This window comes from Syngnathoides biaculeatus, chromosome 3, assembly GCF_019802595.1.
Source record: "Syngnathoides biaculeatus isolate LvHL_M chromosome 3, ASM1980259v1, whole genome shotgun sequence".
NCBI classification, from domain to species: Eukaryota; Metazoa; Chordata; class Actinopteri; order Syngnathiformes; family Syngnathidae; genus Syngnathoides; species Syngnathoides biaculeatus.
This window is the reverse complement of record NC_084642.1, coordinates 34,133,899-34,160,172: the sequence shown is the minus strand read 5'-3', so window position 1 is coordinate 34,160,172 and position 26,274 is coordinate 34,133,899. Positions and strand designations below refer to the sequence as shown.

At 42.3% G+C, this 26,274-nt stretch overlaps 1 protein-coding gene across 2 annotated transcripts; it reads right to left on the bottom strand.

The window, feature by feature from the left end:
- Nucleotides 1–24,816, bottom strand: lin7c (lin-7 homolog C (C. elegans)). 2 transcript variants are annotated; one of them, XM_061815515.1, is made up of 6 exons: nt 24,632–24,816; nt 23,829–23,979; nt 13,693–13,811; nt 13,173–13,244; nt 12,896–13,105; nt 1–3,813 (listed from the first exon to the last, which is right to left on the bottom strand). In XM_061815515.1, the coding sequence occupies exons 2-6, from the start codon at nt 23,881–23,883 to the stop codon at nt 3,646–3,648; spliced, it is 624 nt and encodes a 207-aa protein (XP_061671499.1). In that variant the 5' UTR covers nt 23,884–23,979; nt 24,632–24,816; the 3' UTR covers nt 1–3,645. The 2 variants fall into 2 exon arrangements, with proteins under 2 accessions (XP_061671499.1, XP_061671500.1); XM_061815516.1 differs by lacking the exon at nt 23,829–23,979.
- Between the last annotated feature and the right edge of the window lie 1,458 nt (nt 24,817–26,274).

Here is a 26,274-nt window from a genome sequence, read left to right as displayed (position 1 = left end):
TTAAATTTGTCTTTTATTTTAACTTTCACTTTTATAACTACATTTTACATTCCATATGAACATTACATAGTGAATAAGAAAAAGAAAACACAAACACAATAGTCAGGAAAACAACCTCAATAAACACGACTAACATATTTCAAAACATTATCAAAAGCTTCACATATGCTGGAAACTTGGTCTTGGAATTGAGAGAACACAAAGACCAGTGGAAATCTCAGAAGGGTGGGTTTAAGTAGGCCAGTTTATCTACAGAGTCCTGACATCCAATGGATAGGTTTCCAATGACGTCGCCGCCACCCTTAGACCAATCGGATATATTAACAATAGAAAAAAACTTCACGCTTCACCTATCACCTGTGTTCTCTGACCTCTATGACACGCAATATGGCGTAATTGGAAACATATCCATTGCTGTCCAAATACAGCCCTGCTACACACTCAGCCCAGACAATCTCACAATGTCCTTCGATTGTTTTTTATTAGCAAAAACACTTACAAAAATTCAGAAAAATATAAAAAGAAAGCCATTATAAAAAATACTCTTGACCACCCCAATAGGAAGATTGCGTCAAATGGCTAGAATTAAATGATCACCTTGCAACATAAGACTACGGACAGTGACATTCAGAGTGTGTTAAACTGTGTGTGAGCAGGAAATCGAAGATGCTTCTGTGAAATATAAACTAAACATACACTAGAATATTCCACCAACTATGTACACAAAATGGTGCATCACCGAAACACAAGGAGACTAGCTAACAAGTGACTAGTAGAGGTGAAGCCCCTGACATTCTCCCCCAACTTTTGTTACTCAAATGTACTTGTGCTAGTTGAATGGATGCTTAATATTCAACATTGCACAGTTCTTGGACACATTCTTGATTGACATTCTACATTAAAACAAACTATTTTGCAGCTGAGGATCATTTCCCCCCATTTTGTAAATACTTTGCATAGATTGGCGTGTACATTACAATTTCATTTTTGTGAGCTAGCCTTTCATACTAGAATTATTAGCACTCAGCAGGAAAATCCAAGTAACGCAAAATTGCTCAACTTGTTAAAAACATTTTACCGTTAGAAATAAGACCACACTTTGAAATAATACTTTGACATTCCACTAGTGATTTAGAAAACAACTTTCTTTCATTGAAAGGGTACACTAGGTCACCGTGGTAGAGCTAATATGTCTTTTTGACAATCAATATCCAAAAACACGACAGATCATGAAAAAAAAAAATACAGGAGGATGATACTACAGATTTTGCATTTGTACTCACGATTGCGTACTACAGACCCATTATTCACAGGATAGCTAAAATACTAAATGCCAAAATCATGATTCTGCTGATTGTTTTGACACATTTTTCTTTTGCAAAGCTTCCTACATTTATTCCTTTTCAAGAACGCCGTGCTATAAAATAAGTGTAAATAAATGTGCTAATATTCTGCAGACATTGCAGTGGCTGCATACAGTGTGTGATCAATAGCATATTTGTCGCTTGGTAAGGTCATACAGTTTTGTTTTAGCTTATAAATTCAGATGACTAAGGAGACATTCATCACAACTTTTAATGAGTTGGTTGTAGCGTGGCACACCAAACCTTCAAACCAATGCATGCTATAAAACATTTTTGTAGTCTGCGTCTTTCATTTAGGACATTTACATTTCTCTTGAAAAAGGTTTACAGTTATTAACTCTAAACTCCAGAAATGGGTCTTATGAACAATCTGCAGAAAAAAAAAAAAGGAACTGAACTTATTTGGTTGATAGTAGCTTAGGCGTTCTTGTTAAAGTACTATTTAAACTGCCAATTGCAAAAGTAATGCACAAAGTGTGAGTGAGTTATGCTGACAATCGTAAGCTGATGGAGAAACTTCCCAAAATGAACATGTCACCTACGAAACAGCAGATGTTCCAATTGACCCCTCCGTAGAAATTGCGTCATCCGCGTCGCTGACCAATCAGAGGCCAGAGATCTGCATAAACCACGCCCCTTGTTGGCGTCCACCATTACCTCTGACAAAGTCGCATGGTCCAGTATAGCTTTTGTTAGCGTTTTATCACGTATTTGGGTTCCTTAACAATAGATATGGTTAAGAGGTGTAGTCACGGACTTTATAATAGTGACGACAGGTATCCTGATAGGCTAGTTGGTGGAGTTCAATTTGTACCCTTTCCAAAACCGACGACCGAGTACGAAAAATGTCTTAGATGGATCAAACTTTGTGGAAGACCGCATCATCAACTGAATCCATCTAAAAATCAACCGGAACAGAAGACCGAGTACGAAAAATGTCTTCGATGGATCAAACTTTGTGGAAGATCGCATGATCAACTGAATCCATCTAAAATCAACCGGAACAGATATGTTTGCACGAAGGTAAGCCCTATATTTGATTTTCACTACATGTCTCATATAAATGAATTAGCAGTTCTTCGCTTGCATAACATAGCTAAGTGTGAATGATTGACACACTTGATCTGTGTTGAGCGATATTTTGCAATGATCTGACTGCACAAACGTGTCTCTGTTCAGCGGCTCCCGAGCTAAGCTAAACCGGACTAGCGAGTCCTAAAAGCCTTCGACGTGCACCGAGACACAAAGACTGAAGGAAGGATGTTTGAGGACACTAAAGTAGTGATTGTCGTACTCGGTCGGGACTTACATAGGTTCGGCACTAATTCAAGAATAATTATTGAGGGGAGCGCGTGACGTTACACAAAGAAAACGAGAGAAACAACTCGTAAATCAAGCCTCGCCTTCTTTTCCTTCATACGGCGGTTCACAAACGGCCATACAGATACACATACAGATTCTGGACACAAGTGTGATAGGTAACACGAAAATAAGAAACTGTCAATGACGAATTCGTCTTTGGGTTATAATATATTATGTGGCTTCTCGGTCTTCCTCTGACTCCGGAAAGATCTCGCGCTAATATCGATGGTTTCTCCATCGATATGCATGTAAATACCATTGAAATACCCCTCGCTGAAATACTTGAAGCCCTGCTGTCTGCTTTTCAACGATATTTCACCATTCGCTAAGAATGCGAGTGAGAAATCAGCTGGTAAATCGGACAATTTCGCTCTCGTCTTTTCTTCCTGCGACGCCATTTTTGCTAATTGTTTGTCTGAGGTTAGCAAGCGTGGGGTGACGTAACTTCAGGAGGCGTGGTTAAGTGCCCTGTACGGAGGGGTCAATTATGAGACCGATAAGTTTTTTCACCACTTGCAGGTAAACACAGAGCAGCTGGAATACTGGACAACTCTCAGGTGGCTGAAACAAAGTGTTTGTGAAACTTTATTTAGGGGGGTGGGGGGGAATCTGACTTTTGAATGGATGTGCATCTGTGGAGTTTTTGTATTACACGACAGATGTAGTACAAAATAGAGGCCTGAATGCGTTTCCCAGTTACGGAGATGGCCTTAGCCGTTTTGTCCAGGACAGTAACCTGTGAGTGAATATTTAAAATGTTGTAGAAAGTACAGCATACATACTTTTGTGTCAATCAACTAAAACTATGTGTATGTAGGTTAGAATGTTTTTGAGTTTAAATATAAGAAAGAGACCAGAACAGATGGCCTGAAGGCTGGAAGGGGAAAGCCGTAAAAACTGGCGTCGACATGAAACAACCCTACTGGGGATAGTTGTTCTGTTGCCGACGCTTCGCCGACCTCATTTTCTCAAAACGTGACTCCATCTCTTCGAGGACTTTGGGAGTGTACCTCACTACCAGCTTCACTGTGCCCTGAGCTGCTTTGAGTAGTTCCACAGCTTTCTCGTGGTGCTCGCCTTCCACGCTCTGTAAAAACAACCATTAAAGTGTTAGGAGGCACACTAAGTCCTTGCCTCTTTGCAGTAGCCAGTCACATTGCAGCGAGACTTGTCCCGCATAGAACACAAGTGGGATTTATGATATCGTGTTAAGTATACTGAGCTAATCAGTACGGGACGAGTAATGATTTTATAGTATATGACTGTGACTGCTGTTATATTGTGTGTCTACATGTTGGCACTGAACCATTTGGTTCAGTAATGTGACAAGTGTCCACAATCTTGGTGGAATTTTCTAAAAAAAAAAAAAAAACAAACATGGAAAGATAAAGGCATCTAAAATCCTCCAAGCCTCACCAATTCACACACAAAAAAAATGATTATAGTACATCAGAATCATCTTAATTTGACAAATGTGAAGATAGCTAAGATAGGCTCCAACACTCCTGTGTCCCTTGCGAGGATAAGTAGCTCAGAAAATGGATGGATGAACAAAAATATAAATGCAACACTTGTTTTTGCTCCCATTTCGTATGGGCTGGATTCCAAGACCTAAAACTTTCTACATACACAAAAGGCTATCCCCTCAAATTATGTTCACAAATCTGTCTCAATCAGTGTTAGTGAGCATTTGTTTGTCAAGATAATCCATCCTACGTTACAGGTGTGGCATATCAAGATGCTGATTAGACAGCATAATTATTGGACAGGTCTGCCATTGGCTGGTCACAATAAAAGGCCACTCTGAAATGTCGCAAGTTCTGAGGGAGCCTGCAATTGGCATGGTTCCCACAGGAATGTTGCCCGTGAAATGAATGTTCATTTCCTTACTATCAGCAGTCTCCAAAGGTGTTTGAGACAATGTGGCAGTACAGTACAAGCAACCGATCTCACAACCGCAGACCACGTTCAATCACACCAGCCCAGGAGTGTCACAGCCAGTATCTTCAGCTCCAAGATTATCAGATACCAGCCACACAGAAAGCAGCTGCAGCAATTGTTTTGCATAACCAAAGAATTTCTGCACAAAATGTCAGAAACAATCTCAGAAAATGTCCTCTACATGCTCGTCATCCTCATCGGGGTCTGAACCTGACTGCGGTTCGTCGTCGTAATTGACATGAGTGGGCCAACGCTCACATTCAATGGCATCTGGCACGTTTGGAGAGGTGTTCTCTTCATTGAAATATCCCGGTTTTCACAGTTCAGAGCAGATGCCAGACAGCTTATGTGGCATTGTGTGGGTGAGCAATTTGCTGATGTCAATGTTGTGGATCGAGTGGGCCATGGTGGCATTGGGGTTATCGCAAGGGCAAGCCTATGTTAAGGGCAAAAAACATGGGTGGATTTTAAATGCACAGAGATACTGCAATGAGATCCAGAGGCCCATCATTGTGACATTCATCCACGAACATCACCTCATGTTACACCTCATGTTGCATGGGTCTGTACACAATTCTAAAAGCTGAAAACATCCCAGTTCTTGGATACCCAGCATACTCCACGGATATGTCACTCATTGAGCATGCTTGAGATACTGTGAATCAGTGTATGAGTGGGTGTGTTCCAGTTCCAATATCCAGCAACTTTGGAGAGCCATTGAAGCGAAGTGAACAAACCTTCCACAGCCCATAATAGACAACAGGACGAACTCGAGGTGAAGGAGGTATGTTGCACTGTGTGAGGGAAATTGTGGTCACACCATACACTGTCTGATTTTCTGACCAAATACCCCTCGGCAATAAAACTCCAGACTGCCCATTTCAGAGTGGCCTTTTATTGTAGTCAGCCTGTGTTTACATTTTCGTGCAGTATATTTCATTTTCTGTTTACCTGTTTGGTTGTCATGTCAAGCTGTGTCAAACCCAAACTTCACAAAGTTGACAGACGTGCTCTCAGGGAAAAAAGTTATTTACATTTCTATGTACATGAATATTATTAAACTTCAAAGTGATGTAGATCTGAATACAAAAGGCTAAAGGTGAGGAGTTCTGGTCATTTGTGAGTAGCAAGAAATGTCCACTGATCTTGTCATTGATATTTTCTTTTTATATTTCAGCAAGTTTCTGAATACAATTGGACATTGTATTTAAATACCAATAGTATACCAAAAATTTGATGTCCTTGTTGGGCATTGCACTTCAGATGAAGTCATCTGTGGGTTTTTCTTTGCATTTCGAACTATTTTTTCGTGGTTTGGTTTCAACAGAGTCTCTTATTTTCCAGTTCTTAATTAGAGTTTGAACACCGCTTATTAACACTCAGTTTATTGAATATCTTCTTGTAATGCTGTCCTGGCTTATACAGTTCAATTATCTTTGCCCACAGACCTTTGACGATTCTTTTGTTTTCCCTATGACTCAGAATCCAAAGCCGTCAGTGTAAGCGTCGTTCAGGAACCCAGAAACTCACTGAACCTTTATACAAATATACTGATTACAAGCAGACAGATCACAGGTGTGGATGATTCCCTTTAGTAGCTATTCAAACCCATTTGTGTCAACTTGTGTGCATGTTATAATTGATTAGCGAACTAACATTACCTAATGACATGGGTTTATAATTTATGGGGGGCGCACACACGAGGGATGTTTCCTGCACTTTTTCAGGGACTGTTTTTGTGCCCTGCAGTTTCTTACCATCCAAAAAGCAATGTTACACGAGAATTGTCAAAAAAGTATAATAATAATAATATTTAATAATTATATATGTACATACATATATATATATAATTATTATTATTCTAAAAATTAATGGTAAGCTTTCATTCCCCACTGGCTGGCTGTATTTTCTTTTTTTTTTACTTAATTTTTTTGACTTTGTTTTTCTCCAAAGTATTTTTGGCCAAAATGTTGTTGTACTAGAGCAGCTCCAAATACCAGGGACAAATTCCTTTTGTGATTTTGACATACTTCGTTAATAAAAATGATTCTGATTCTTACATCAGTGTGGAAAAGCAACATAGTGGTTCTGTTGAATTTGAGTGTGATTTGTCTGCATAGTGCAGCAATTTTGTTCAGGTGTGGATGCTACCATGTGCACCAACAAACAGGTCATATGGCATGGGTATTCAATTAAAAATGTAAAACGCCCAGATTGAGAAAATTTCTTGGAAGCTAATATCCTGACGATTATGTAGTGTCTATTTATTGTGATATATATACTCAAGTAGCTAGCTTAGTTGTCTAGACTGCTTGTAATCAATACCACAGTCAAATACAAAGAGACTTTGGCATTTATTATTGTGACCACAGAACTAAACTGCATAATTGCGGATATGTGCCGTTGTGCTCATAAGTTTACATACCTAGGGCGGAATTTGTGATTTTATATTTTTTTTAAATTGTACATGTTACAAATAAAAAATGAAAAATTAAAAAAAGAAAAGAAAAATTGTGGTGGCACGGTGGAGCAGCTGTAAAGCGTTGGCCTCACAGTTCTGAGGACCCGGGTTTAATCCTGGCCTAATTAATGTGTGAGGAGCTTGCATGTTCTCCCTGTGCCTGCGTGGGTTTTCTCTGGGCACTCCGGTTTCCTCCCACATGTCATGCTCCTGGCTTCCTGCCCAGGCTGGACGTGGCCAGCCAATTAGTCAGAGCACACCTGCACCGTGTTACAGTTGATGACGCCCAGTATATATAGGACTTGGGGGACGACTTGTCCTCCACTAGATCGTTATCTTTGATGCTTCGTTCCCGCACTCCCGTTCGTCTGACTACTACTCTCCGTGTACCGACCTCCGCCTGTTCCTTGACCCCGCTAGTAAGCCTGCCGCACGAATACTTCTGCCTGGTTTGGACTGCCTACCTGAACACTGACCTTGGACTGAAAAAAGGTTTCCTCTGTACCGTCTGTGTGTCTCTGGAGTCGTGCATTTGGGTCCGCCCTCGTGCCCAATTCGTGACAGGACGATCTAGCCATAACATGGACCCAGTCGACTCCGAAGCCATCCACCGAGGCTGCTCTCCAGGGTACTAATCAACGGATCCATGAGCTCTGCACCCAGCTGGAACCGTGGCTAGCTTCTCAAGCTAGCGCGGCTGCTATGCCAACAAGGGTCGTTCCGCCTGTTACTGAGCCTCCCCGTGCCGGCGTAACTCCGCTCTCCCGACCAGAGCGGTTCTCAGGCGACTCCGGCAACGTCAAGCCCTTCCTGGCACAGTGCGACCTCCACTTTTCCCATGGACCGCTCCCGTATCGCCTTCGGCATTTCCCACATGACGGGGAGGGCGGAGGTTTGGGCCACTGCCGAGTGGAGTCGTAACTCGGAGATGCCGCTCATGGACGAGGTTCGTCTGCGCGCTCACCCAGGTTTTCCAGTACGCGGCTCCGGAACGCCAGGCGGCGTCCTCGCTCATGACAATTCGTCAAGGACGTCGCCGCATCTCCGACTACGCCATTGAGTTCCGGATCCGGGCTACCAAGAGCCATTGGAACGAGGAGGCCCTCCATGACGCGTTTTACCAGGGACTGTCCCCACAAATCCGTGGCCACTTCGTTGCCATGGATCTTCCGCCTTCGCTAGACTCCCTCATTGCATTGGCCCTCAAGGTGGACCAGCGCCTGACCATGCAGAGACAGATGGACGGCCTGAGGGAGGAGGAGACGGAGAGGCTTCTCGGCCACCCGCGTCGTCTGCCACATTGGAACCCATGCAAGTGGAGGGGCTTGGCAGCCCAGCGGAGGAGCACTTACGTCGGCGACGAGAAGGGCGCTGTTTCTACTGTGGTCGTTTGGGACACGTAATCGCCCGCTGTCTGACTCGGCCGAAGCGCCCAGACCTTGGGATCTCGACGCCGGTGAGTGTGCGGTATACTGGCGCTAAGTCGGAGCGATCACTGTTGCACCTCACAGTCGGGACAGACGCTCATTCGTGCGTAGTGACCGTGTTCATTGACTCCGGTTCGGATGCGAACCTCATTCATCCTCAGATAGTCGAAGCGTTGCGGGCGGCAACTTTTCCCACACAGCGTCCTCGTGTTGCTTACGCCGCCAACGGCAAGTTCCTCTGCCGCGTAACACACCGCACGCAAACAATACGTATGGACTTTCCGGACAGGCACACAGAGCGTATTAGTTTCCACGTTTTCAGTTCTAGTAACAGTGACATAATCCTGGGGAGCCCGTGGCTCAAGAGACACAACCCACACATTGATTGGGTCACGGGTCGGATTAGGGCATGGAGTGAGGACTGTCGCAAGCAGTGTGGCGTCGCCGGGGAGGACGGAGGGATCCAAGTTGCCGAGCTTAGCACCGCCGCCGAATTAGTCACAGTACCCTCTTGCAACCATGATTTGAAGGAGGTTTTTTCGGAGTCTCCACATTGGCCGTATGACTGTGCCATCGAACTCCTCCCGGGTACCTCACCCCCCAAAGGGAAACTGTTCTCTTTGACAGGACCGGAGCACCAGGCAATGAGGGAGTACATCGAGAAGTCCCTGGCAACCGGACAGTCATCCTCACCAGCCAGCGCGGGTTTTTTTTTCCATTAAGAAGAAGGATTCCACCTTGCGACCCTGCATCGACTACAGAGGATTGAATGACATCACAGACAAGAACCGGTATCCCTTGCCCCTGATAGCTACAGCCTTTGAACTCCTCCAAGGAGCCCGGATCTTCACCAAGTTGGACTTGCGCAGCGCGTATCACCTGGTGCAGATCCGGGACGGCGACGAATGGAAGACGGCTTTCAACACTCCCACGGGGCATTACGAGTATCTCATGATGCCTTTCGGACTGACCAACGCCCCAGCCGTCTTTCAAAACTTCATTAACGACGTGCTTCGGGAGTTTTTGAATAAATCCGTCTTTGTATACCTGGATGACATTCTCATCTTTTCGGCAGATCTAACCTCTCACATTCGACAGGTCAGAGAAGTGCTCTGGCGTCTGCTGCAGCACCAATTGTACGTTAATATGGACAAGTGTGAGTTCCATCGGGCATCCGTGTCCTTCCTGGGCTTCGTCCTGGCCGAGGGAGAGATACGTATGGACCCCGGGAAGGTCGACACGGTGCTGCGTTGGCCTACCCCCGCCAACAGGAAGGACGTACAGAGGTTTTTGGGATTTGCTAATTTTTATAGGAAGTTCATAAGGAACTTAAGTTCCGTGGCCGCTCCTCTGCATACGCTCACCTCGCCACACACCACCTTCTCGTGGTCCGGGACCTGCCAGGAGGCCTTCAGCAGACTAAAGGCAAGTTTCACTGCTGCGCCTGTTCTCATTGTTCCGGACCCAGATAACCAGTTTATGGTGGAGGTGGATGCATCAAATTCAGGAATCGGAGCAGTCTTGTCTCAGAGGGGTCCCAGGGACGGTCGGATCCACCTGTGCGCGTTCCTGTCTAGGAAGCTGACCCCGGCAGAGAGCAACTACGACGTCGGAGATCGGGAACTGCTGGCGGTCAAGAGCGCGTTGGAGGAGTGGCAGCACTGGCTGGAGGGCTCGCAAGTACCGTTCGTTGTCTTCACGGACCATAAGAACTTAGAGTACCTGAAGACCGCGAAGCGGCTGAACGCCTGACAGGCCAGGTGGGCCCTGTTCTTCACCCGCTTCCACTTTACTCTGTCCTTCCGCCCAGGCTCCAAGAACGGCAAGCCGGATGCACTCTCGCGGATCCACGAGGGGGTGCGCACAGAATCAGAAGCCGCTCCTATCCTGCCAGAGGCGTGCTTCGTGTCCGGCTTCACCTGGGCGGTCGAGTCGCGGGTGAAGGAGGCCCTGGGAGAGACACCGCCACCCGCGGATTGTCCGTCGGGCCGCCTTTTCGTCATCCCATCTCTGCGGGGAGACGTCGTCAACTGGGCCCATACCAACAAGACGGTCTGTCACCCGGGTATGGCAAAAACACGTTCAGTGGTTGAACAAAGGTTCTGGTGGCCCAACCTCAGCAAGGACGTAAGGGAGTTCGTCAACGCCTGCCCGGTGTGTGCGGCCAATAAGACTTCCCGCCTACGGCCTGTTGGTGAGTTGTGACCCCTGTCCACCCCCTTTCGTCCGTGGTCACACATCGCGCTGGACTTCGTCACTGGCCTGCCGCCCTCCCAAGGGAACAAAGTGGTGCTGTCTGTAGTGGACCGTTTCTCCAAGATGGTCCACTTCGTGCCGCTTCCGAAGATCCCGTCGGCCAAGCAGACAGCCCAGCTGGTGTTAGACGAGGTCGTCCGTTACCATGGACTACCCCGGGAAATCGTTTCGGACAGGGGCCCGCAATTCAGCGCCCGCTTCTGGAAAGAGTTCTGCAACCTCATCGGCGCGTCAGCTCGTCTGACATCGGGTCATCACCCGGAGTCTAATGGCCAGACTGAGAGGATAAATCAGGAGTTGGAGACCGGTCTTCGATGACTGGCCTCCAGGGACCAGAGCACGTGGAGCCAGCACATCAAGTGGGTGGAGTATGCCCACAATTCTCGACCCTCTGCCTCAACAGGTATGGCTCCACTCCATGTCGTGCATGGTTATCCTCCATCCCTGTTTCCTCCACTGGCCACAGACTCCGCGGTCCCGTCGGCCCTGTCCGTGGTGCGACGCTGCAAACGGACCTGGGAAGCAGCGCGGAGGACACTTCTGCGCATGAGCAGCGCCTACAAGGCCGCAGCGGACCGCAAGAGGAGGGCCGCACCAGAGCTCAGAGTGGGACAGCGAGTGTGGCTCTCCACCAAAGATCTCCCACTGCGGACGGAATCCCGCAAACTTGCTCCCAGGTTTGTTGGCCCGTTTCCGATTTCAAAGATCATTAACCCGGTCGGCGTCTCGCTGAAACTGCCCAGGTCGATGAGGGTGCACCCTACGTTCCACGTCAGCAGACCTCGCCCGAATCGCACTTCGTCGCTGCCTCCTCCAGTCAATGCCCCCGCCCCTCAGCACTCCCTGCGACCCTCGTGAAGATAAGCAGCTAAGAAAATGGATGGATGAAGAAAAATAGGGCTGTAAATTCCAAAATAAGATTTCAATGAGATATTTCTGTCCAAAAAATGTGCTCAACTTCAGGAAAAGAAAGCTTTCAGTTTGCCCTTTATCTGTTTGCCATCTAACTGCGAAGTCTTAAACAATTTTAACTGAGCCATTCGAGAGGTTTTGTCAGTTCTAACGCTTTACTTTTTGGCATTTCTCGATCAACTCACAATTTCTTTCTGCCTTCTATTCTACAGTTCATTTGAGGATCCACTACCATTCCTCGTTGCAGATACTCTCCAGTTCCGTCAGGTTTGATGGCGAACATTGGTGGACAGCCATTTTCAGTTCCCTCCAGAGATGCTCAATTGGGTTTTGGTCAAGGCTCTGGCTGGGCTATTCAAGAACAGTCAAAGTCTTTCTGAAGCTACTCATCATTATTTTACCTGTGTGCTCAGGATCATTGTTTTGTTGTAAGGTGAACCTTCGGCGAAGTCTGAGGTCATAAGCACTATGGAGGTTTTTGTCCAAGATATCCCTGTGCTTGGACACATTTTCTTATATTGGAAGCAGATATCTTTTCACTCACACACTCACACACACACACACACACACACACACACACACACACACACACACACACACACACACACACACACACTCACTCACTAGGTCTGTGCCTTGCCACCATTCTGTCTCTGAGCTCTTCAGGCAGTTCCTTTGATCTTCTTTTGATGCATTGTCAGCTGTAAGGTCTTATATGGATGGGTGTGGCTTGGCTTTCCTTTTCAAGTCCCTCTATTATACTTAAACACAGCTGGACTCCAATGAGGGAGTAGAACCATCTCAAGGATGATCAGGAGAAATGGAAAGCTCCAAAGTCAAATATGAATCACAGCAAATGGTCAGAATACTTGTGGAGGTGTGATATTTCAGTTTTCATTTTTTAATAAATCTGCAACAACAATTCAACAATTCCTTCTTTTTCAGTTAATATGAATTTGTGTGCAGAGATCATAAATACTTAAAAAAATGAGAGGATTTCTTGTGAACATAAGCAACCTTTGAACTGGAAACAAAAGATATGTAGGTTACATTTAAGAATGTATCAGTCTGATTCAACTAGCTGCTGAACTGTTCCATTAGATCATATGTAGCAAAATAAAGAATAGAGCTGAGGAACAAGATTGACACTTTCTTGAAAGAAGTGAACTTACCACCCCATTGACAGAGAGAAGCTGATCACCTCGCTTCAGGCCGCCATGTCGGTCAGCAATGCCTGCTGGAATGATCCGTGAGATGTATATAGGAGAGTTCTGTTCCTTTCCGCCCATTATGTTGAACCCCAGGCCTTCTTCTGTTTTAGGAAGTTCCACCACACGAGGGTGTGAGTGTCCCTCGCTTGCTGCAAAAGCTGCCACAGTTGCCTATACAATTAGAGTATTTTTATTATGACTTGGAATATGGTGTAACACAGAGACCGTACAATTGTACCTTTGCTGTAGCATTTGCTCTCACTTCAGGACTGCTGTTTATGTCCACTGTCTCATACACATGCTCATAAACCTGTGTTAACAAATTTACCAAAAGGTAAAAAAATACCACAATAAATATAGTGGCCCCTCCAAAGCAAGATGCCCCAAAAGTCGTACAACGTGCTGATCAACCAAAATCTTCAGGAGAAATATGATTTAAAAAATAAACTCATCATGAAACACAAGACAAAGGTGGCTTCAATTACTTTTTTTACTTCTATGACCGTTTACAATGTACAATGCTAGTTAAAACATTTCCCATATAATTAATACATATTTTGTGATGGCAACACCCTGATAGTGGAACAAATTAGTTTACATTGGTTCCCGTGGGAATTTTTTTTCCACTTCAACCGGTGTCATGAAACAGACTGTTCGACTGAGGCGGTCCCACTGTAATCAACATGCAGCGGAATAAGACAATTGAAATAAAACCACATAAACTGAATTATTCAAAACAATGACACTAAGCATCTTACTTCTCTGACAGCATTGCAGAATTCACTCTGTAAGACCCTCTGCAGGGCCTGCAACTTCTGAGGAGGAACCTCCCCTGTCTTCTGAAGCTTTTCAAGCAGTTCAATGGCACGATTAATATCTGTCAACAAATAAAGAACATGTACAAACATTTTTTTAAAAAAATGCAAACACAAGGACCATAACCATTTAGAGGAAACTACCTCTTACAGTAAGCGTTTAAGGTTTGAAAAGTACAAAACATTTTTAATAATTTAACCAAACTGAATGAACAACCAACAAACGCAATTCCAATGAAGTTGGGATGTTGTGTTAAAAAAATAAAAACAGAACAATGGTTTGCAAATCACGTTGAAACTATCACTGAACACACCAAAAAGAGAGGATCATGTTGAAACTGATTGTATTGGAAACTGATCGCATTTAGCAAATAATCCATCCATTTTCTTAGCCGCCTATCCTCACAAGGGTCGCGGGAGTGCTGGAGGCAGGGTACACCATGAACTGGTTGCCAGCCGATCGCAGGGCACATAAAGACAGCTGCACTCATAATTTACACCCAGGGGCAATTTAGAGTATCCAATTAATGCATGTTTTTGGGATGTGGGAGAAAACCGGAGTACCTGTAGAAAACCCATGCAGGCACAGGGAGAACATGCAAACTCCACACAGGGAGGGCTTGGATTTTAACCTAGGTTCTCAGAACTGTGAGGCCAAGTTCCAGCTGCACCACTGCAGCAAATAATCATTAACTTAAAATTTTATGGCTGCAACACGTTCCCCAAAATTTGGGAAAGGTGGCAAAAAAGTGAGAAAGTTGAGGAATGCTCATCAAACACCTATTTGGGAAATCTCACAGGTGAACAGGCGGGTGCTATGATTGGGTATAAAAGAAGCTTCCCTGAAGTGCTCAACATTCACAAGCAAAGATGGGGCGAGGTTCACTTCTTTGTGAACATGTGCGTGAGAAAGTAGTCAAATAGTTGAAGTACAATCTTCCCCATTGTACAATTGCAAGGAAGTTAGGAATTTCGGAGTGGTGGGCAAGTGGAGCCTCATGAAACACTGGGGCTTTATTGACAATTGTGCTGAAAAAGATTAAAATCTTGCAGGCTTCAGTAATAGTGGCATCTAGTGGATAACTGAAGCCACAGCAACCTCTCAAGAACACGACTGAAGCATTGGCAATTTCCCCATGACGGCAATAAAAGATCAGAAAAATCTGTAAGGTCATTCAAGTATTTGTATCAAATGTTTAAATCGTCATTACAATAAAATATGCAGATCTCCCTGATATGCTTAAACACAAAGAATAATTCAAATTATATGAAATGCAAACTACACATTTATTTTATTTTAAAAAATGGAGAGATCAAAGCAAGCATGATCAAAGGATGATCACAAATTTTAAGGTGCAAGTTTTATAAATTGTATTATGAATGAAATCTATCTGGTAAATCTATAAATAAATGCTATTCTGTTTTCAAAATATACACAATATGATCATTATTTTGGTGCATACCTTTACCCCAAAAGATTACAAATTCAAACTAAGTAAACTGATAGAAGTGAAACTAAAATGAATTCATATTTGCATCATAGCATGCAAGGGTGCTTTCATAGCGTGTATATAGTATCCATTCCAAAATGTTTTAATTTCTTGTTTTTTTAAATTTCTACAAGTAATTGCTTCTGAACTCTCACCTCGTTATTGACTACCCTGGCTGCAACTAGGGTTGGTTGTTTCTGTGGCTCTTGCCTCTCAATACCGGGACTAGTGGACGTAAACAAGGGAGGAAGTCTGTAAGGTTTGTTGGCCTTGGGTTGACATCTGAATGTACGATTTATGGAAAGTTTGTTTTGCTTGTTTCCAGTTTGACATGTTTTTGTCATTTCACGTGAACTTCAAATGCCTTGAAACATCACTTAACAGAGTGTTAACTTCCTTCTTTCCAACTGTATCGACAACTTCTCATTCCATTCGATCCCACTGGAACTTATTTTTGACATTATCAATTTCTTTCACTCGAGAGGAAAGACTCCTCCCCCATTGTGTTCATTTGCAAATGGCCCCATCAACAACAACCGTTTTCATTGGTCGAATGTGGAACACATTTGACCAATCAACAGACGCGTATAAAATTTTCCGCTTCCCTTGCAAAAGTCAGATCAGGAAATGAACGAGTGTGGATTCTGGCACGGGTTACGGAATTCTGCTTATAAACGGAAAAATCACATCTGCATCTATAACGTTTGAAGCCTGAAATCATCCATCACATGACTGGTCTTTCGATACAAGCTCCAACCCAGCGTTTGGAATCGCTCGGTTCAGGATGAATGATACAAGCTCAAAAGCCATAGTATCATTTTCCGATCACTACGATTTCGTCATCGATGGTCCAAATATCATCAATTGGTTCAGAGAATCTGGAGATATCGCTGTTTGTAACCAGCAAGACCGAAAACCAACATTGAATGCCTGTGATGTTCGATCCCTCAAGCACCACTCGATCAAAAACCAACAATGTAAAGGATATCATCACATGGGCACAGGAACACTTCAGAAAACCAATGTCAGTCATATACAACTCGTTGCTACATCTGTACGTGCAACTTAAAACTCTACAATGCAAAACAAAGGCTGTTTATATCAACAACATCTGGAAACGCTGCAGGCTTCTCAGGGGCCAAGCTCATCTAAGATGGACTGATGCAAGGTGGAAAAGTGTTCTGACGAGTTCACATTTAATGTTTTTGGATTTTGTGTATGTCGTGTCTTCAGGGCTCAAGAGGAAAAGCACGTATTATGTAAGTTCACAACCCAGCAACTGTAGTGGTTTAGGGTGGTGTTAGTGCCAATGTCATTGGTGACCTACACATCTGTGAAGGTACCATTCATCCTGATAGGTGCATACAGATTTTGAACAAACGTGCTGCTATCCAAGCAATGTCTTTTTCATGGACAGACCTACTTATTTCAGCAAGACAATCAAACCACATTCTGCATGTGTTACAACAGTGTGGCTTCATAGCAAAAGAGAGCGGGTACTAGACTCACTTACATGCAGTCTCGACCTGTCTCCCATTGAAAATATGCGGCACATTATGAAGTGCAAAATATGACAACAGATACCTCTGCTTGTTGAACAGCTCGGTTGAGCGACTTTGTCATAACTTGCCGATTCAATCAATGACGTAATTGATCAGGCCCTCAAAAGTCATTTACTTCGCGTTGCCATTGTGCCCACTATATTTGAATACAAAAGAAAGTTTTTTTCCCCCCATTCTCATGTGTCTTTTGATGTAGAACTGTACATAATTGACAGGCAATGAAGTTATTAAAAAAATAAAAAAAATCGACAAAAAAAAATTGATAGCTGCATGGGGGAGACGAGTCGGCTAGGAGACAACGCATAATGCACGAATCAGACATGACAAATTTGCTCACTCACGATTGCACTAGGTCAGACCACTGCAATAAAACCTTGTATTGAGATACCACCGCATCCCATTTCTTACCATCACTCAGCTTAATCATCAACTCAAATGTGATTCATTACCGTGGCGATGTCAACATGAGTGGATCGTGTCAACTGTACGTATCTTTGTGGTCACTGGTGCTCAGAACAGGAGAGGACTTCAAGTAAGACTTTTTTGAGGTTTGTTCACGTACTTTTTATACGATATGACTCGTAAATGGGCAACAAAACATTACCCAGCCTAGCAAGCTAGTGCTAACGCTCGTGGTTGTGTGTAAACATGCTACTCTTGTGTTGAACATACGACCTGATCAGAGCAAATTCCAACATATCTTGAGCCAAGGCACAGACATTACCATTGAAAATTCTCACAGCACACCAATAAACAAAAATGTCACAAAAAGTAGATACATTAATTGCTGTTGGTACTTACTGACATCTAATAGAACATTAATTTTTTCTGTCTGTCACTATGCATCAGTGAGACAAAAATCGATGAACAAAGATACATTTATTGTAAATATATATGGTGAGCAATTAAGTACACACACATATATATATATATATATATATATATATATATATATATATAGTAAATAAACAGGTCCTTTAAATAAATTCAGTGCTCCGCCTTGTGATTGGATTGGTCACAGGTTATTGTTTCTTTAAACTCGCTGATTGGTGACCACCCTCGAAAATCATGATTGTGGAAAGCCTAAACATGACCCTGCCCCAAGTTTTTTTAGGTGTTACACCTATAAAATTCCGTTCGTGATTATTTGCTAAAAACAAAGTTTAGCAGTTTAAACAAATAGCTTATCTTTGTGCTGTATTCAATAAATTAAGGGTTGAACATTATTTTCAAATCACTATATTCTGCTTTTATTTGTTTAATAGATCATCTCATCTTTATTGTAATTGGGTTTGTATAAATTGTGAAAAAAATCCATCTTTACAATGATATTGTGGTACCTTTTGCGACTGCACTGCAAAAGACGCTGCACATATTGCAATTAAAAACATGAATGCTTATCTGAGTGTGTCAATCATAAGTGACTAATCCATTAGGTCTAGTGAGGTGAAAAAGTGTTTGACACCTTCTTGATTTATTTTTTGCACATTTTTAACACTTCATTATTCCCCAATAAAAAATATTAAACAAAGATAAAAAAGTGAACAAAAAATTCAATTTTTAAATTGTTTTATTATTAAGGGAGAAAAAAAAAATCAAAAACTACATGGCCCTGAGTGAAAAATTGATTGCACTCCCTGTTAAAACACAACTGTTTATCACGCCTGAGTTCAATTTCTCTAGCCACACCCAGGTCAAATACTGCCAGACCTGTCCTCAATCAAGAAATTGTTTAAGTAGGACCTGCCTGACAAAGTTAAGTGGACCAAAAGATCCTCAAAAGCTAGGCATCATGCAGAGATCGAAATAAGGTCTGGAACAAATGAGAATGAAAATAAGGCCATCCATAAAAAATATTTTGGTTTCTAGTAACAAGAGTGGAAAAAAAAAGTGTAGGTAGGAATTGTTTTTGTTTTTTTTTGCTAAGGTACAACAGACACTTTTTTGTCAACCACAGTAATGTTATAAGAATGAATGTTGTCAATCCTCCAGGTAAGTGGTATAGCAAAAAATGAGAATAAATGTGGTCCTCTGGATTGTAAGCATTTATTGTGAATGGCGTTGCATTACGAACCAACTTGTAGAATTCTGTGCTCTTTAGAATTATTTTTTTGTACGCCATTCCATGATGTTTTGCAAATGTTTTGGCCCATATACTACCAATAAATATATTCAGTGTGTTGATATAGCTTATGTTTTAGCTATAAATTATATAAATATTTATCTACATTTTTAATTTCCCAATAATGATTTAAAATCACTGATATGCATACCTGGATAACATGCGTAGCTTCTTCTTTGGATACTGAACTTGGGAATGAGGCGCTGGCTCGGTCAACCTCTTCCAGGTTTCCCAGATCACCATTTTTTTTTTTTTTCATGGGAAGGAAAGGTCTTGACTTTTCCTTGCCAGCTGCCATCATAGTGACAAATGTATCCATTTTGGGCCGTTCAGCAGTGGAATTTTTCCTCAAATGAAAAATCACTACCCTCAGATCCGGGTTGAACTGTAATAATGTCCCAAAATCATGAGAACATTGGCATTGGATGCCACCGTGCATTTGCTGCAGTGCTTTTATCTCAGACAGAATGTCATCTCCAAATTCTTCTGGGGCAATTTGTTTTAATGTATTCTGGAGTGTTAAAGTAGGGCTCACCTTTCTCAACTTATTACTCACTATGTATTTGCCGTTTAAAATAAGCGAGAAAGCAAACGGCACACCGGCTGCCTCACGCTATCATGGCGAACGCCGTGCCGAGAGAAAGAGAAAATCACTTCTGAATGGTTAATATTTGAGGCACTACCCACCTTACTTCTCTTGTTCAGAATTACATCCCCTTTGTGTTAAAAAAAAATGGCGACTTCGACAATTTTATTTGCTTTTGAATATTTACGGTCGGTCGGGTTACAGGAAACCTAAATATTTTTATGGATGGCCTAATTGAGATCTTTTTCGTTTTTCCTCCCATATCCCCAAAACATGCATTAGTTGAAGAGAATGGTCGTATGTTTATATATGTGCCCTGCAATTGGTTGGCAACCGTTAAGGGTGTACACCGCTTGCTGCCCGAAAATAGCTAGGATAGGCTTTACCACTCTTGCAACCCTTGTGAGGATAAGTGGCTCAGATAATGGATGGATGTCACCTTACGTACTTTATAATTTCTTTGGTTATGCAAAAGATTGTCTCTTGTGTTTTAACAAAGTTAAATAAAGGATGACAAAAATGTAAAATAAGGCCCGTCCTCGAGCTGCTGGACTGCGATATGAGACCTCACCTGTCAATCCAATGATGCTGAAAATGTGTTAGCTAAAGTCAACTACTGCCTGAATACGGATAACGTGCTGCTGTGGTTCTGGTTTATAAACTGTTAACTTTCCCCTGTGTGTGTGCGTGTGCGCGTTTCCCACATGAAACGCCTATAACTTAGAGCTGACATTTTAATAATAGCTCGTGGTCCAGTGAGATTGTAGCTCCACCCCTTAGCTCACCAGCTCATTAGCTTCCCGACTAGTGAATGTAATGAACTCTCTTTCTTAAGTTTGCCTTATACGTCCCAGTTACATGCAACTACGAAGCAAACAGCCTTCGGGCAGCGGCTTGCCGCGTGAGAGAGGCAGCCGGTGTCACAACAACAAATGAAAATGTACTCAGTTCCAAAAAAACTTCTGTCTCAATAGTCTTTTTTTTTTTTTTTTTTTTTTTAAATCCACCCCTCAAAAAAAAAAAAAACGGACCGGCAAGTCTACTTCTTAATAGTGAAGACAGAACAAAATGAAGACTTCAGAGTGGTCTCGTCAAAGGGTCTGTCTCGACCATGCATTTTGTGTGCCGATAGAACCGCTGTTATCCTTCTTTAATTGCCTTCGCGCAATTCCTCATACAACTACATAAATATTAACTGATAACATAGAACAAGTGTCCTAGTTTTAACAACGATTTACAAATTTCTCAAAATAAGTATAATGCGCTAACATTTCACAAACTTACTAGTTGACAACCCACCTCAAAATGTTGGTGAAGAAGGCCATTTTTCAAATTCATAAGGACAACTTTCTAATTTTGTATGCTTCTGCATTTGATGTAGATTTATTGATGCACGCACACATTTTATTGGGTGTACCGCTAACCGGGTCCCTTCAAGTGACATTACTCTGACCTGCCGCAATGTTGATAGATAATTTCCTCAGTCTCTTCCAACAGATTTAATCAACTACATAGGCCTCTTAAATGTGCTCTATTTATTTCTTAGTATGCATTTTAACAACTTGTGGAGTGTTTGCTCATTTTCAACTATAATTTTCTATGCTTTTTTGAATGTCAAATTAAACCACACATCAGTAGTCATCTGCACACTGTTTGACCCTCGACCACTACATATTATACCTGGATCCTTGGCTTTCTCCAGGGTTCATACTCAGTCCGACCAAAAAAATTTAAGGGCTTTTTAGGGGCATTCTTAGGGGCTGACACGAAAAATTTAGGGCTGACACGGAAAAAATTTAGGGCCATCGTGGGAAATCAAGAGTAAGGAAAAAAAGACTCACCCAATGGTGCCATCAACCGTTCTTGGTTCATCAAATGTTCCACTATCTCAGTACCTGTGACAGTGATCACCTGTCGCCCCTTGTGGTAGTTCTCATTGATATGACCATTGTCAATGTCTTCACATAACAGTCATCAGAAAAACAGATTCTAACTACAATTGGAACTATATACACAAATGTCTTCTACTGATGTCTGTCTCAGCACCCCTACGCTATCTCCTTGAGCCTACCCAGTTGTTCCTCTATTTGTTGCTGCAGAGGTGCCAAAGTGGCTCTCTTGTCCTTTGCTCTGCCTCTGAGTGGATTGGCCTCGGTGATAAACCTCAGAGTCCTCTTTTCTTCTGCCTCCTCACACAGCCTGTCAGCCTTCTCAATAAGCGTTGATATGTCAGTCTCTATTCTGGCTTTTTTGGCTTTGAGGCAGTAGAGATGAAAAGTGGGCAGCGATGCCAAATGTAGCCAGGTACGAAGTCTTCCTTTCCCCACAGTGGTAGTTTTTAGCAATGTCACTCTCTGGGAACATGACTGCAAACACTTTTGAAGTATTTTCACAAGGTTTGTAACTGTAATGGCTGCAGATCACGTTTAAATTTCCCATGATCTCTGCCTTTAACGAGTCTGTCTTCGTGTATTGAACTACGTTCATAAAGCCTGACTTCTGGCTGGACAACTGTAGGTGCGCATTAGGGATCGCAACCGTTTACAAATAACCGGTTTTCGTTTTTTTAAAACCGAAACCGTAATCGGAATTTCGAAATCGGTTAAAATTTCCAATCATTTCTTCCGGTTCCGGTACTCCACATTGCGCTATTTTTTCAACATCATTTCCACTTTTTTCAAGTTTCACTGTTTGAGTAAAGTTGGACTCAAAAGAACATTCAGTTAAATCAAAGAAACATCAAACATGGCATCGAGGAAATGCTCCTAAGTATGGGAGTAAACTTGTTTTATTGGCAGACATCAAAACACTACTCGCATAACGGGGGGAACTCTGTGAACTCGTCACTCCGGAAGAGCAACAAAAACAGTCCGTGCGGAACCCCGCACCCCAACTCGAGGTCCCGCGGGTGAATTATGTAAACACCACCATGGTAACGTTTCTTTTGCTACAGCCGGTTAAAACTGGTTATGAAAGTAAGCGTTTTTTTGCGATCCCTAGTGCGCATGCACTGCTAGTACCACTGCCTGAAGTTGATGCTTCACTATCTTGATATTTTAGAAACATATTCATACCAACGGAAGATGAGAGAGTCTTCACCAAATCAGCGTGTCTCCTGTTTTTAACGGTGCGACTCCAGCGCTTTGACGTCCATCTTTTCAAGCTGTATACTCTGCTTGCACAGATGGCAGTAAAACATGTGCCGATCTTTTGGACCTCGATGAACCCAGCTCCCAAACTCCTTACTTTCAACCTAAGCTTCTTGAAAAATGCACTTCCCCGTGATAAAAGTTGGATCGATGAAAGAACTACGCTACGTCGTAACGAAGACGAAGTGAAATGCCTACTCACGGAAACAAACAATGGAATATCGACAAGATGGCCACTCGTTGTCAACACGGTGACTTCCGTTGACAATTTCCAGCTGATTTGGACGCCAGACGGATCGCTATTTTTTTTTTTTTTTACATAAAAGATTCATTTATTTTTTAGGGAGAATTTTGGCGGTAGAGGTCCTCCCTTTGATATTTTTTTTTAATTTAAGGCATTTTTAGGGGCTTGACCGGTTTTCGCGGATTTTAAGGATTTTTAGGAGCCCCTAAATGCACCTTCGAAAATGTAGGGGTTTTTAGGGACTTTTAGGGCCGCGTGCGAACCCTGTTCTCTAACTATTTAAGTTCATCATTACTAAATGTCACCTGTTTCTGTATTTAGCCAGTTTTTCAATGATGCCAACATTTTGAATGTGGAATAGAGATTAAGAAAGTTATTAAACCTTGACACTCAGATTCAACAACAAAAATTTCAACCCACATTGACTTTGTATTAAGACATTGGCAAGAAACTGGTGCATTTTAATATGATATTGTTGGTATGCTGTTGCATGCTTAAACAAGACTGCATGGATAAACAGCTTGGAAAATTGAATGGAATAACACAAAAAAAAAAATATCCCATAACAGAGACACATCCAGATATCCTTACAAACATCTCATTGTATTACACTTAATCACACCGAACCAAACACACGTAAAAATGACAGAGCAGTATGTAATGTGCTCTAATGACGTCAAAGCAACTTTTCTTAGAGCCTTTGGCACCCCACTTTACACACCACATATATGTTGTAGCAGTAGAAAATAGGAACAAGATAAATGTAACATTTAACTATGCCCTATCTTAAAAGAAGCCAAGGTGGGAAATAAGTACAGTATCATGCTCCCACTTTTTGAGCATTGCCTAGGAATTTTATGTACCGCTTTAAATTTATGTGCAGATACATTGAGTCTAATAACGATATGATATGGTCTCTTACTGACCTGACCTGAAGTGAGGCAAGATGTTCCTCCAGTTTTTGGAATCACTGGCACCCATGATTGTATGAACATTGAGCACACATCTATATTGATGTGTATTTTTTTTAAATGGTTGTCTGGATATTGCACATGCATTTTTATCCGGACCTTCAATCTGTCAAAAAAGACACCATATTATATTTGTCATGGTACCTTTCGCCCTCGTTGTACAAATTCGCTAAAGTTGCGGCGAGTGGCTATTTACTTGCGATTTACTGGATATCAAAGAACCAACATTTGACTGTATGTTGCATTTTTAAATAAGGCTCAATAAAATATGGTCGTAGAAAACGCTGAGTAGTTACAGGAAAGGGCGAGACTAACATGTTTAGTAATGATGTGTTTTTCTTTGGCATAGTATCACGACATTACAACGGCGGAAGTCGGCTAGCAAAACACACAAGGTGCTCTTCCTTGAGTGTTCCTTGTCGGAATTCATCCCAACAATCTTGACTTTAACTATTGCAAAAAGTAGAACTGTCGTAATTTCAAATCAACGGAGCAGGAACTTCCCCTAGCGTTTGATAATTAGCAACGATGCAATGTAACATGACGTTTATCGCAAAACTTGTGGACACCATTTTCTCCTTTCCAAATCAAATACAACCAGCTGTGAACAAAGGACCACGACAAAATGTACTTCCACAATTACGAGTTCGGCGTGCGTTTGGAAATAGCATATGTGGTTGGCTAACGCTACTTTTATGCTAAAACCTTCCACTGGACACAGACATTTCTAAGATACACCAGCTAGCCAATTACTTTACCTCTCTCCAGACGTACTGGCTCACCAAGCGACGCCATTTCCCTAGCGAGACGCTGTTTGATGTGGAATGAAAAATAAGGGAAACTAAATTTGGTAAACCTGTCTGACGTTACGTGCTCCCAACCAAGACGAGCAATCAGATTAGCTAAATTAGCAAACGACGCTAGCGGCCAGTGTCATGGTGCGTTCAAGGAGCGTTGGAAAACTTAAAGGTCGACGTCTTAAAACTGAATTTAAGTGACGTCACCAAAAAGATGGAATTGGTTAAACGGCAATAACTTTGTTGATTTGGAAGTCTGGGTAATATTAGGGTTAATGAATAAACCGTTTTGTTACTTCTAAATGTCAAGTAGCATGTCAAATCTGAGGATTTTAAATTATAACATACAGTATGAGAATTTGTTTTATAATTGTTTTTCATAGTGAGCATAAGTGCCTTATATTAGATGGTAAATCCTTCTATCATGGGAAATATTTTTCCACACATTATAATAATTAACCAGAAAGCTACAATGTTATTTTTTTATGGATTCAATTAAAATCTGTGCTGATGAGCATCTCTGTGCTTTTACTCAAGGGTTTATTTGACTACGTCCTGTGTGAGTGAGACTTGATGCTTTCAGGCTTAGGCTGTCAAATATGTACTGTGCCTCTGGGATTTGTATCATTGAAGTTTTGCAGTATAGTGCCAACATTCACTGGTTCGGGTTGCCTCTAATGAAGCAACAATCTATAGCATCTCTTTATTTATGTATTGAGTGCATTTGATTTACAGCATCTCCTTATTACCGAAGATATCGTTATTACTGTATTACTCTATTTATTGTATTAATCATAAACTCAAACCTTTAGAAGGAAGGTCTGAATCCTTCCTCACATTTGGTGTCACAGTAAAGAGAGGAGCCCGCATTGTCTGGTCAGCAACGTTTTCTTCTGCAACTCCTTTCCCAAATTTCAAAAGGCAGGTTCCAATTCTCTTCTGGAATCAAACTTACCTTGGTGGCAGGTGGCGATGACAGAAATCAAGGTGGGAGCATTGTATGCAATACACATAACTGGTCTCATGTGTGTATTTTTGTTTGTTTTTTGCTTTGCATATGAACGTCCCTTTGTCTAAATTGTGAAAAGTGTGTCTGTGAATGGAACAAGTAGTGTAAGAAAGAAGTGAAAGATTTTTTTTTATCCACTGTTGAAGGGAATGTGGCAACCTTTTAACCCAGAAAGCAGACAAGTCGGGGTTCCTTCAGATCTTTGTGGTTGTATAGCTCAATGAATGGGCTGATGACTGCTCTTTTGTTAAAGACATCATGATGGGATTCGCTAATATTGAACTGTTGGTTTTAATGTGCACAGGTGTATGTTTGGGAGGGTGAAGCCTTCAAGCATGTGTCAAGAGCACCCAGAGGCTACTTCCACAAGTCTAAACTTGACCGTGCAGAATACTTTTCTCATGAAATTAATATTTCTCTGGTTATGGGTTTCTGGTGTAGGTTGATTGACGATAAAGACATCGCCTGTGAACAATATGACACCCCCGTTTTGTTTGTCAACCTTCTCTAAAACACAGAGTAACCCCCAAAGCTGAAAGTACCCTTCGAATTCTGACATGTTTCATAAGTACACTTGTGTCCATTGTCAGACCCA